General features: G+C 40.3%; 1 protein-coding gene across 2 annotated transcripts in view; it reads right to left on the bottom strand.

The window, feature by feature from the left end:
* si:dkeyp-14d3.1 (transmembrane protein 132C) overlaps positions 1-9696 on the bottom strand; it is a 191348-nt gene extending 181652 nt beyond the window's left edge. The window contains exon 1 of one of the 2 annotated variants that reach the window (XM_054774339.1): positions 8933-9696. In XM_054774339.1, coding sequence (XP_054630314.1) covers positions 8933-8978 — 46 coding nt within the window. In that variant the 5' untranslated portion in view covers positions 8979-9696. The remainder of the gene's footprint in view (positions 1-8932) is intronic. The other variant, XM_054774340.1, reaches the window with a different exon arrangement.
* Positions 9697-14134: the final 4438 nt, after the last annotated feature.

Raw genomic sequence — 14134 nt, 5'->3', positions numbered from 1 at the left:
AATAAAAAATACATCACTAGACCATTCATTGGTGTCATTCTCTTCCAGCTTGGTATTTCTGTCCAATTTATGTGAATTTGTATGATCTCTTGGTTTAGAGAGAGTGAATCTGCAAGAACAGATATTCTATGAAATAGAATGCAGACTGCCACAGCTGGATCCCCTTGGCCTTGGTGACACCGCTGAGCACTAAATGACCAATGACTCGCATTTGACACACTGTCAATGTTGTGACTGGATGATTCTAAGCCTCCCTCATCATCAGCTCAACGTCCTCTAGCCTGGCAGACTTGAAGCAGTTCAAATGCCAAAAACGAAAGGGCAGATTGTGCTGGACAATAAAAGAAAGCGGACTGCACACAAACAATACACAGGACCTACAAACTGCTATTCCCTCGAAAATTATTTGTAGATGCTGAGAGATGTTATTTCTGGGCCTGTCATAATATTCACCATAATATATGGGGAGGCAGTAGTCAGGATCACTGATAGTCTAGTAGTCTAGTGCAATGTTTCACAACATTTATTGAGCCAGGGCACATATTTGACATTCCAAAAACCTCACGGTACACCACCAAGCATGCCATGACCAGGGTTTCCGCTACATTTTTTACGTGAAAACAATGTTAAGTAATGCATTGTATGAATGGACATATATGCTATATCAGCGGCGCCTATTACACGGATCGCAAAGGTAGTGTGGGTCGCCTGTCACCTACTTCATAACTGTCACTTTGTAGATGTCAAATGACATCAGTCAGCTGATCTTGTGCTTCAGTTTTTAGTGGAACAGTTTTTAGCAGGACATGTTTCTTCATTATTTAGTCCACAGGTATCCAAAGTGCGTTTTGGGGGCCATTGGCTGCCTAAGGCTCCTTTTTTATTGGGCCACTGCACCTGGTAGAAATATAATTACATTTAAAAAACACAGCAAAAATGGGGAAAATAAAGCTAAAGGCACCATGTAAAGAGAAAAGATTTGAATGTTGACACGGTTAACAAATAAAATAAGGCTTTGTCTTTAATTATACTGTACATTGAACCTTTTTACTAAATATGTTTTAAATAACTATATGTTTTGAAATATCAAATTGGCCCCTGCTTCCTTTGACTTTTCAGTATGCAGCCCTCGGTTGAAAAAGTTTGGACACCCCTGTGCAACACTATCAATAACCCCCATCTCTCAGCATTCAGAAACACTGCCTGGGGGAACTGAAATCAGTAGTATACGTTTTTATTATGGAACAACTTTGGCTGTTGTTATTTACGATGAATACACTCACCCTGACTACATGAGAAGAAGGAGGCTCGTTAGACTTCAGCCACTCCTGCCATGGCCAACTTATACTGATTATAGTCTTAAGGTGGCCATTACCACTGATTGGGCGATGGTGATTGTCCCGAGACTGATTTGGGACGCACACATAAAGTATATAGGCATTCCAGTTATATGAAGTACTGCTGTGACAATCAAAATGTTTTTTAATTTAGATAACTAAAACGCACAAAGACGTTGTGAGCAGAAACAAATGATCAGAGTTAATTACAGCAGGGCCAGATGTTTATAATCTGTCATCTCATCCCACAGCTACTTAACTAACAACTTGTTTACATTCAAAATGACAGAGTTTATGGCTCTTTTTTAACAATTAATTTGTACCTGTTGTGTATCAGTTGATTTTCATAAGAGTTCACAAGATTGTTCAGACAGTACAGCACACTAAATGGAGAGAAAAAGTACCGGTTATTGTTTTATTAAAAGCTGATTTGCACTGTGCTGCACAAGCACACCACTTTGAATCAGAAAGAGCTACCATTTTAGCCTAATATCAACAATCCATCAACCACACCGCTAAGAAGTCAGTGGACCTTGACAACATGTACATCATTGCCGCTTAACCTCAAATGCCTCTGACAGACTGCAACAACCGTGCACAACCAAGTGTTCTGTTCTCTCGGACATAGGCACAAGCCTTTTGGCTGGCCAGATGCCTATCATTAAAATCAAGAGTGCAGAGAGAATTACAGCAGTAAATACATCTTTCATAGCAGCAAGGAAGAAAGTATTACCCACGTAAGAAACTACAGGATATTTAATAACAACCCACAAGACGTTGGACCGTGGAAAAGCATGCCAAGGTGGCAGTAAGTCAATTCACTTTGCCCTGCTAATATGCTCCACAGTAGCCATCCTAGTGCTAATGACGGCTAATGCACTGCTAATTCCAAACAGATGTGCTAGCTATTGTGTAACTGTGTAGCTATTACTGCCAGTAAAACATATCATGGGTGTCACAACACAATATTAATTAACATTATTGTTGTTAATATGTCACTTTCTTCACGTGCGTTCATGGCTGTGCTTGTTTGCACCTGGTTGCCGGTGTCACCAGTAAGTGTTCTAGACCTGAATTGCTTGCAGTCACTCGGCTTTCCAGCCTACCTTGCAGGTGGATACGTCACTTCCTGTTGAGCAGAAACGATGTTCATGCCAAGAGCTCGGCTTTTGCTACCGGAGTTTTTAACTGTTTTGGCACTTCTTGACCACACTTTGTGATGACAAAACTAGTGTGCTAAAATCCCCAACTTCACCTCGGCCTGTTGAGAGGGACAGACTTGTTGAAATAAACAAATTGTAAGCGCACACGGCCATTAGCAAGGCAAGCTAACCGGCTAACTTCCGAAGCTCAAGGCGATTGGTTAGCAACAATGCTGAGAAAAAAACAATTACATTCAGATGCGAAGACCTTGGGTCCAGATACCGCGGACAGGCCACTCCTGGAAAGAATGCTACCACCAACAGAGCCATGGAGCCACCCAATATGCAGGAAGATGGGGCGCTACTTATCCCGTCTCAGCCGTGAAAGAGCTACAGCAAGAAATCTTGATACATACTGCAAATAATGCAGCACATGCTCTGAAAAGCCTGCATAAACAGTTTGGAACTTGAAAACAGCAAAACAACAGCCTCAAGGAGAGTTTCTATGAGTTTCAAGAGGTTAAACAGGAAGAAAAACAGAACAGCGCAATGAAATCAAGGTATTACAGGATAATAATGCTGCCTGAAGCGCCGCTTTTAAAGAAGGTAAAGAAGCAAAAGAGAAGATAATTCAGCAAATGAAGAACACAATTGATGAAATGGATCAGAATGCACAAATTAACTACGTGATCTTTACGAGGCCCTGAATTAAACCCAGGTCATACGCCAGGGCAGTCAGGAACAAAGAAGAACCAGATGAAATGGCTGTCGCTTCAACAGAGCAACAAATTGCCAACTTTCTACATTCAAAGGAGGTGGATGTACACATCCACACCATCAATACTTGCATCCCACTGTATGGCAGAAACAATACAACAGGCGTCAAGGATGATTTAGAGGGAATGATTTACAAATGGAAACCTTTTGCTTGCCAGACCACAAACAACTGGAATTGGAGAAAAATATAGATCTGGACACAAACTTTTTTTCTCATATCAGAAATGACTGCTGTTACTACACGGACGAACAATACAATAATAACCAAAATATCGACAATAAGTTGTCAATAATCCACATAATGAGCAGAAGCATGGATGCAAATGATAACATCAGACAATATTTGAGTCAATTCAACGAACCCATCAAAGTAATCGCAATCTCAGAAACTTGGTTGATGCCAAGAAGGGCATGGATTTTGAGCTTGAAGGATATGAAATGAAGTACATCAACAGGAACAATAAAAGTGGAGGAAGAGTGGCTGTGTACGTGGACAAACATCTGCGCTACAAAGTGGTAAAGAACATGTCATATGCAATTGATAACATTTTAGAATGCATAACGATTGAAATCTGTAAAAAAAAAAACAAGCAAACATGTTTTACTAAGTTGTTTATATAGAACACCAAAGACAAGCATTGAAATGTTTGAGGGCTGGTTCAAAACAACCTTCACAGATAAACTAGGAAGTAGGAAATAAAAATACAAAAATGTGGAAACTTCAATATTGATCTTCTGAATCCAAATAACCAAAGCATAATAGATAACTTCATAGATACGATGTACAGTTTGAGTCTATGTCTTAAAATCACCAGACCAAGAAGAATAACAGACCATTGTGCAACGCTAATTGATTATATATTCACCAATGATTTTGGTAACAACAAAACTAGTGGTCTGCTAAATAATGATATCAGTGGCCATAGTCTGGTGTTTACAATTTACAATAAACACTACAAAAAGAGAAAGATGGAAGACAAAGGGACTTTCCAAGGACTACGTACAGAGAAATCAACAAATAAGACGGGTTAGACTTACTTAATTCACAAATAAGAATAGAATTAAATGAAACCACCAACGATACAGTTGGGAAAGCCGCACATTTAAGAACAAACTGCGAAGTATGAAACTCTGGGCTGATACAATCAGTGAAATTATAAACTGGGCTCATTCAGCACGTCCCTCGTTGCTTATTATATTGCTGCAGGTACGCTAGCTGCATGTGAGCACACACATCTCCCCCACCCCTTACCGCGGACCGACTGAGCGAGCAAGCTTGTTACTGTGTGGAGCTTGTGCTAACAGCATTGTGCTAACAGCATTTTAAGGCCAAAAAACCATACCGATAACAATCTCATTTTTATACCAACATTGGACAAAAATACCAGACATCCTTAAATAAAAGCATTCAAAATGCGATTACTATTGTCAACTTAGAATGATGGGGCATTGTATATCCGACGATTGGGCCCTTCCAATTTTTAAACCGTGGACCTCTTCATTATGCAGTTAAGTAGCCCTGGTCCAGACTGTCCAATTGTTAAAGATGTGTCTTTGTGGAATATGGGAAGAAACCAGATTACATGGAGAAAACCCGTGCATACACAGGAACAACAGGCAATCTCAAAGAGATCCTGACTGGCAAGCTGATGTGATGACTGCAGCCATCATCCACACAGTTAAACTAAGAAAATAAATCGTCTGAAAATTGGATTTCCACCAGTTGCATTTGAATTACAGTCTGATGTGTTCAGCTGACAATGATGAGTCCAGCATTGAACGCCTCATCAGATGTATTCGTAGGACCTCTCTTTAAACACAACAAGCACTCTGATGAGAGTGCACAAACACAGCATCAGCATGTTTATTTATTATTACAACGACTCTCCTTCCTCTCCACAAAGACCAGCAACACCTCCACACACACAGATTTCCCTCAATCCCTTCCTCCGATCATGAAATGTGATTAAACTGAAAGTCATGACTGTTGTTAAGAACCAATTAACACAGGGCAAATTAACTTGGTGGAGATACTAAGCAACATTATAATAACAGTATATGACTTTACGGGGGCAGAAACCCTCATTGGACTCAATGAATCGAAAGCAAAGCAGGCCTCCCACTCCCACTTTTAGGACAATGACAGTACAAGAGATTTAGCTAAGTGTCCACCTACTCACTGTGCTTCATAAAATCATTAAGGCAAAGCGTGCACATTGAGAAGTTGCAAACAAACAGCAGAGCTGAAACCTTCCTCTTCTCGGAGCATCTGACATTCTTCTTCTTTTAATAAGGACAAACTGTAGACAACAGCTATGGTCTGCCAAATTGGATTCAGGAGGGACGTTCACTCTCGAGTAATCATCACCCACTGATACAAATCACATCGGTGTACCGTGTTGTGCCCAAAATACCACTGTAGTCTGTTTTCATGGTTTCTGCTCCATATAAAAGCTGTAACGGAAAAGTCTTGACATACTATATGTTGCTGATACAGGTAGAATTGATGGGTTATCAATAGAACAACCTCAATCAATAGAATATTGATATAATGTCAAGTTGCAACCACATTTCACCTCTAACACATGCAACAAAGATGACCGTTCTCTCAATATCCGATGAAAGCTGACATATAATTGCATAGTTAAAGGTCGTCCTGTGTTGTCTTTTAAATTAGTGATTTTGGTCACCTTAATATCCACTTAATTTTACTTCATCTACCTCATACCCACTGCACGGTGGCCTAGTGGTTAGCATGTTGGCCACACAGTCAGGAGTTCTGAGTTCAAATCTCAGACCTCTAGAATTGCATCTCTGTGTGGAGTTCCTTCCTCCCACATTCCAAAGACATGCTTGTTAGGTTAATTGGAGACTATAAATTGTCCACGGGTCTGAATATGAGTGTGAATGATTGTTTGCCTGTATGTGCCCTGCGATTGACAGTCCAGGGTGTACCCGTCTCTCGCCCAAAGTAAGCTGGGATAGGCTCTAGCATTGAAAGATGGATGGATGGATACTTCATACCCTCTCACATTGTTAGGTTTGATTGCTCAACAGAAGCTGAGTTTGCGCCATCAATGACATACAGGACCACTGGCTTTTTTGGTAGTACAAGTACTTCCCCACCACGGCCGCATTAACAGCTGGTCTGTTCCGAAAAATCATAAGCCACATCCGGATGCATGCAGTCCAACGTATGAGAAAGACAGCATGGGATGTACACTCAGTACTTAAAAGATGTGGAATGACGGCTAGCCTTGCTTGATCCCCTTTGGGATCTTAAGCTTAAGGATAAGACGAAGTGACATAAGATTGGATATTCCTCTGTGTAATACTTCCATGAAGGCTGACTAGAACGTACTTCTATTAAACAGAAGTGATTTTTTAATGTAGCAGTTTTTGCAACAGAACAGGACAAATATTGTTTTTCCATGCAGTATTTTGTTGTTAACTGTCTGGTTTAAAAAAACAAAGCGCCAAAGTCAAAATACAATATCAGACAATTGCCCTTCCTAATTGCCACTTAATGCTCTGTGAGGCTCTACCTCCCTGGAGGGTGTTATCAATTTTCATCACTATCCACAGTGAGAAGCTATGTCCTGCAGCTTTACTATGCACTATGTCAATTAGAATCATACTGTGTGGTTACTGAGACAGCCTTGGCCTACGGCAAACATCATTAATAAACATTGAATCAGCTGTTATCATACTAATGCCGTCAAATCATAGCCTTCAGAAGAGACAGAAGCATCATCTAGGTGGATGCACACATTGGACATGTCAGATGCTGTTACAGATTTTAATCACAAAAAAGCAGGAAACTTCTTTTGGCTGTAAAAGGTTCATGCCTGTTAGTATATATAATCAACAACACAGTACAATTAGGACTCATTATGCTGAAGTTGCTGCAAAAGCGTTTGCAGTGACAACAGGTGAAAATATGAACGATACAGTAGATCCCCAATTATGTTCCTGTACAACAGTTCATTTCGGTCTTTTTAAAGGCAAAAAATACATTTTGGACCAAAAATAATAGTAATAATACATTTTATTTATAAGCGCCTTTCAAGAAACCCAAAGACACTTTACATCCACAAATTTGCGGGGCTGCTGCAAGTATGCAGGGAGCTTCTGTATTGAACAAAACCTATGCGCTATACAAGTCATTCCCAGCCATTGTCCACTCATGTGCCATGAGAGAACATCAGGTGTGTCGCGGGAAATCATACAATTTGACTTAATTGCTATGAAAATTAATATTTATTTACTACAAATCCTATCTTTGTTCATCTATCTATGCCAGCGATGCATAGCGACAGGCAGAGGCATTAAATGCTCTTCCACTAGATGTCAGAAAGTACATAACTAACCTGTGTATCCACCTGTTGCCATTCATACAACAGAACAAATCATGGCACACTTGAGTTGTAGGTTGGAGATTTTTATAGTCAAAAATATGTGCCTTGGCTCAGTAGAGGTTGGGAAACACTGATCTATATGGGTTTTCTCCAAGTTCTCTGCCTTTTTCACACATAATTACAGACTCTCTCATAGGTATGAACATGAGTGTGTAAGGTTGTTTGTCTAAATGTGCCCTGTGATTGTGCACTGGGATAGCCTCCAACTCACCTGTAACCCATCCATCCATTTTCTATACCGCTTCATCCTCATTAGGGTCGCGGGGGCATGCTGGAGCCTATCCCAGCTGACTTCGGGCGACAAGCGGGGTACACCCTAGACTGGTCGCCAGCCAATCGCAGGGCACATATAGACAAACAACCATTCACATTCATACCTATGGACAATTTAGAGTCGCCAATTAACCTCACCTGCATGTTTTTGGGAATGTGGGAGGAAGCCGGAGTGCCCGGAGAAAACCCACGGGGAGATGCACACGGGGAGAACATGCAAACTCCACACAGAAATGCCCAGGGGAGAATCGAACCAGGTCTTCCCGATCTCCAAGCTGTTCCTGTATTGGCCAACGTGCTAACCACTAGACCACCGTGCGGCCCTCACCTGTAACCCTGAACAGGAAAAGGGCTAGAAAATAAAAGGGTCAGTGCAATGCAAAATTTGGGAGGAAATATTTTGTCCATAAGACCCGTGGGTTCACTTTACCTCGAACCTGCCCTCTGATCTCCTTTGAGCTTCCGCCTGTCTAAATGCTGCTTTCCCCCTTGGGACTCCATATGATTGATTCATGGTCATGAGACAGAAATTTGCATTGTCAGCAAGAGTCAGACCAGGACAAACCTCAGCATTAATATTCATTTTTCCAATGCGGTAATGCTTGATTGGAGTAGAAGGTCTCTCACTTGTAATGTCTTTTTTCTCTGAAAAACTATGGATGTGGATATAATTTTAGAAAAAAAAATAGAGTCGTGCTTGTGTTGCACAAGGTAAGCGTGATCTTATTGAAATATGAAATAGCCATAGGAGCAAAGCTACTAGAATGTAGCACTGTTATTTTATAATTTGTGTATGACTGAACACATATACACATAAGTTCATGTGCACTGACACCCTCATCACCTTGATAAGGACACTGCCCTACATTCCTGTCACTTACCAGCAGTTAAAACTTTACATGACCTATTTTAAGAACCAATTTCTTACATTGGGAAAAGTGTGGTAAAAGACCTACTGTGCAAAAATGGTTGAAAATGTTCTTACCTCTCAAAAGTAACGCCACAGACAGACGCACAAGGGTATGCAACATGTTTCTTGGAGTGGTATGGTGGGGGGAAAATCCACCCAAAAATGCAAAAATATCTTAGTTTAAAAGGAAAAATGGCAATACGTGTATCATTCTTCTAAAAGAATGGAAGATAAATTATGCAAACTTCTCCCGGTTACAAATTCTAAATAACTATTAAGAAAAATGTACTGCAACCTCTATCAAAGATGTTTTCTGATTGTTTGTCGTCATCCTTGACTGAAAAATGAAGAGAAAGAAATGTGAAGCCCATTTCTTTCATTTTGGAGGAGAGAGGGATTAGACGCCCGTCTTCATGTTGAATATCCGATTGACATCTTGATTGTAATGCAGTTCCAAACGAGGAAAACGCTGGAAAATTGTCTCCTCACAGTGTCAGTTTGTCCGCCCCGTGTTTAGAAGCCTCTTCAAATTGGCTGCTGCGTCGTGCGCAAAGTCCAAAAACGAGGCGGCTCCAGGCATGCATAACGCACGTATGGTAAAACCACAAATAAAGAGAAAAGTTCAAGTCCAAACACTACACTCGTATTACGTCCCATGCGCGCTTTCACTAAAGTCCTAATGAGAACTTCAGCTGCTCCCACTGCCCACAGAGCAAAGAGGAACAGAACTGCAGCGTCCAACTGACTTTGGCATCAGGTGCCTCAAAGATTCTACGAAAGTCCGACTGCAAGTCTACGTCTTGTGCGTGCGTTTGCGCGTGCGTGTGTGTGTGTAGACAGGTTATTGGCTGCGGCGACCAAAGCACGTCGGGAGAGGAGAAAGGGGAAGCCAGTGGCAGTGACAGTAAGTTGTACTGGCACACATCGGGGGGCTAGTGGCGCTCAACAAAACAAATACACACACACACACACACACAGTCAATGGAACAAATACACACAACACTGAATCCACACTCAAAGCTTGTAAATACAAAAAGTAAAATACTCCTGATAGTATTGGTTGTAATGATCTAACAATTTTAAACATTTACGGAAACTGATTTGCATACTCTCTTATGCATTTAAAATGCGATGGCTGAGACCCGCCTTTTTGGAGTGCACCAGCGACCTCTTGTGGACCGAATACTGAACTGAAAAGTTATTTTGCATTAAATTGCCTTAGGTGGAAAGGAGTGTATAGATCTACTTTCATGTATTTTTACATGAAATTATTAAAAACGTTAAATTAACACTGGGCATGAAAAATATTAAAAAGAACTCTTCTTGTTCTTCATGCCACACCTTTTCATATTATATCTCATCTGATATCATGAATGATACTGTAAGAAGCAGTTTTCCTTCTTAGACACAAACTTTTCTGCATCTCCATGCATTTGTTGCATCAACCATCTTCATTCTTTTTTTATGAAAAAGGAATAATAGGAATAATAACAGTCCTCATGTCCACCACAGAGTGAAAATTGCCGTTTCTTATCTTTCTTATCTTGTTACTTAAACCACCTCAAACTACTGATTAAACATTTTTTTAAATACTTAATTTCGGCATTTCTAATAATATCAACCCTTTTGGGAAGACAAATCTTCTATTTCATTGGACAAAGCATTATTTTAGCGCATGGGTGCCCATTACGTCGATCACGATCTACTGGTTGATCGTGACGGTAGCGTGGGTCGATCGCACCCATATCATAAACGTCACTTTTACACAAAATGGTAAACAGACGTCTCAAGCGACACACAGAAAATCCATTTTTATCTTTATTATTCCGATTATGGATAAACTAGCTCAGCAGTAAGATGCTTATATAGTATCTATAACCAAAGTAGTTATGTAGAAAAAAAAGTCCATGCAGTAAAAAAGTCAAATATTTGATGGCACTGCTTCGCATCCTGAACTCCACTACAGAAATGTGTGTTTTCTACACTTTTGTGTGTGAAACTATTATTTCATGATTAATTGGAAAATGTGCCCATTGTTGAAACATTCTTAATGTGTTGCCCTGGCTTTGACTGCATTGTCTTTTGCATAATAATTTTCATTTCTTGTATAGCTGTAATGTTTGATAGCAAATGCTAACTGGACGTAATACATGAACTGTACCGAATGTATAATGAATGCTAAGTAGCTATTAGGGATAAGCAAGTACACTAGTATCTGTATCTGTATCTCTTCACCCATTTAAATTGTCTGCATGCTATCTGTATTCAGAGTGGGCGGGACATAAACCGGAAGTGGGCGTGGTTTAACCAGAAATGTGTGGGGCTTACGTCTGTACATTATTTTAAGTCTGAAATTGACATGGATTGATCAGAAGTTGTTATATTTATTGTTTATTATTCAGCTATATGTGTACTGTGTATGTGTGTAAGTGATCTGTAAGACTTTTAATTATGTTTTAATGATCTGTGTGAAGTTGGTGATTCATGCAAACATCTAGTGATGGCAAACAGGGAAAAAGCACTGCGTTCAGTACTATGAGCAAAGTTTTCCAACAGACTTTATATCACCAGCCAAATTAGAAGCAAGCAGACAAAAAATACAAAAAAAACAAAAAACACCAGCAGTGACCAACACAACAGGAGTCGTTTACAGCTCTGTCTTGTCAAATGCACCGCATACTCCTCTCTCTGGCTGTAGGGAGTCTATCTAGGGAGGGGTGGTCGCTGTGTGTGACTGGCCAATCACAGAGTGTGAAGAGTGAATACATACAGTAAGTAGTTATGATGATTTTTCTTCATCACAATTACGGATAATGACGAACTGTACTCATTTCATGCTCGTACTCAGCAAAAATGCATTATCCGTAACAGATCCAGCTCATTCCTAGTAGCTATTTTGACTGACATACTATTCAGTTTATGTACAGAACTATCAAGGAATTATGTTAATTATCTTTATTGCCACTGCGATTGGCTGGCGACCAGTCCAGGGTGTACCCAGCCACTCGCCCAAAGTCTGCTGGGATAGGTTCAAGCATACCCCCGCGACCCTAATGAGGATAAGCGGCATTGAACATGAATGGATGGATGGATCTTTATTGCCAAACTGAATTTAAATGTGAATTATTGAATGATATCAACTATTCTGATGAACTGTAAACGTTGAAACTGTAAATGTGAAACACTAATCATTATTATTTAGTATAGAAGTTTCATGGGTTACCGATTACATTTTAAATGTATGTTTTATAGTCAAAGGCAAATAGTTCTGACTTGTAACTTGCATGCTGAAAAAGTTTCTGCACCCCTGATGAACATGTACAATGTACATAAATACTCATATTTATAAATATACTGAATATACACAGTGGTGTGAAAAAGTGTTTGCCCCCTTCCTGATTTGGATTGGATTATTTTTCTCCCTTGATAATAAAAAGTTTCATTTAAAAACTGCATTTTGTGTTCCCCTTGATCCCTGAGCAATCACATTAGAGTAGGTGTGGTTAGGAGAGCAGGCTGCCGAAGCATTTCGGCCAAGAGGAGAAGAATGCGGATTTAACCTGTACACAACTTTTATGGAGTATTTTTTTTTAAATACTAACGTGCCCCACTGGGATCCAATATCATTTTAAAACCCCCTGAAATGAACAGAACAGGGCCACAGGTGCTCCTAGCAGATTTTGGACGTGAAGTGAAGTATATCCCTGAATTGTCACCAGTCAATCACATGGTATCCATAAAACATCCATCCTTCCATCCAATGCCCTGTTCAGTATCACGGGCCGATCCCAGCTATCTTTGGGCAAAAGGTGGACTACACATGAACTGAAGATGTACTTACTATATGTTATAGAACATCTTAACCACCATTTCTCAGCTCTGGCTTCTTCATCCGACCTTATTTTTAACACATCTGTTTTTGAGTTTTCATTCAATTAGTTTCCAACATGAAACCAGGCTCTTGTGTGAAATTTGATGATGGAAACAACCTCCCTGCAAAACGCATAAGACGTGGGCTGAACAAAAAATGTAGATGGAGGGAAGTCCCGTTCCACGTTTTCATGGTGGGCTGGTGGGCCAATAGCCAAAAGGAGTTAGGAGTCTTTCCCCAGTCTGTCACTCAGATAAATCCCTTGAAACCCAGGCCATACTGAGGTCCATTGAAAAGCTGGAAAGCAAAGACAGCAACATGCAGAGTCCATAATATAGGTTACATGGTCTGTAGCTGTAAGTTATTAAAACGAGGTGGAACTCCTTTAGGCTCTGCATATGGTAAATACATTTTTCAGGCCAAATTACTGCGAGTCAGGCTGCTGTAAAAACACACACCTCATCCATCTCCTGTCCGAGTAGGGCCAACACAGAGCTTGTATACTTTAGGAGAGGTGCTCTCATCGGATGTGGCATTTAGACCAACAGACCTCTCTGAGTCTAGGTCTTAAGACTTTGAAGTTTCAAGAAAAGGTCTAGTCTGTGATTTCTTACAAGCTTTCATGTTTCACAAATTGAACCAGGACAGAAATGCCATACGCATAAAGATGCACAAGACATATCGTCATGCCCTTACATGAGAATTCTTAAGTAAAAATTGTCTGCTTATGTCAAAAATCCTATTGGTGTCTACTTACTTATACTACTCGTCCAAAAAAAAAACAAAAAACCTCACACTGAAAATACTGCAGGGTTAATGAAGCTGCTGCATCTCACCCTTTGACCTTCAGTAACTCCCTGGGCTATAGTGTCCTCATGTCCTATACGTATTCAATCCAATGAATCATTCCATCAGTCTTTTTGGGAGGTATCCTTCATCCATGACCTTAACCAGCCGCAGTCCCTTTTCCTCATGTCAGTTGGGGACGTCCCAGATTCATCATAACCTTTTATTCTCCTCCCTTGGTCTATCTGATCTACGATAGCATTAATAATAGCTGCTGCGGAATACCCTGTTGCCCTCTGTGCCTTGCCCACTGCCGGCCAGCGCAGATCTCTACTGGCCATTTGTAGGTCATTAAAACTGTATTTACTTATCAGGCTCTCTGGGGCCATCACTTCGTTTTGCAGCCTGATGCCCAGAAGGGAAGAAGCGAGTGACCTTCTTCTAGCCTATAGTAGCATGAGTCACAAGTCAAAATGGCCTGTCTTTCATTTGGCTGCCTTATTTCTTTAGAAAGGCAATTTTAAACCACAATGACAATTGCATTTGCCATTAAATAAGTGTAGATAAGAAAATTATTATTCTCTTTGAAGCAATAATTAACATTGTCCCATCCATAAAGA

The sequence above is a fragment of the Dunckerocampus dactyliophorus genome, chromosome 4 (genome assembly GCF_027744805.1).
Source record: "Dunckerocampus dactyliophorus isolate RoL2022-P2 chromosome 4, RoL_Ddac_1.1, whole genome shotgun sequence".
Lineage (NCBI taxonomy): Eukaryota > Metazoa > Chordata > Actinopteri > Syngnathiformes > Syngnathidae > Dunckerocampus > Dunckerocampus dactyliophorus.
Note: the sequence above shows the minus strand (reverse complement) of the source record. Positions and strands in the feature narration are given on the sequence as shown.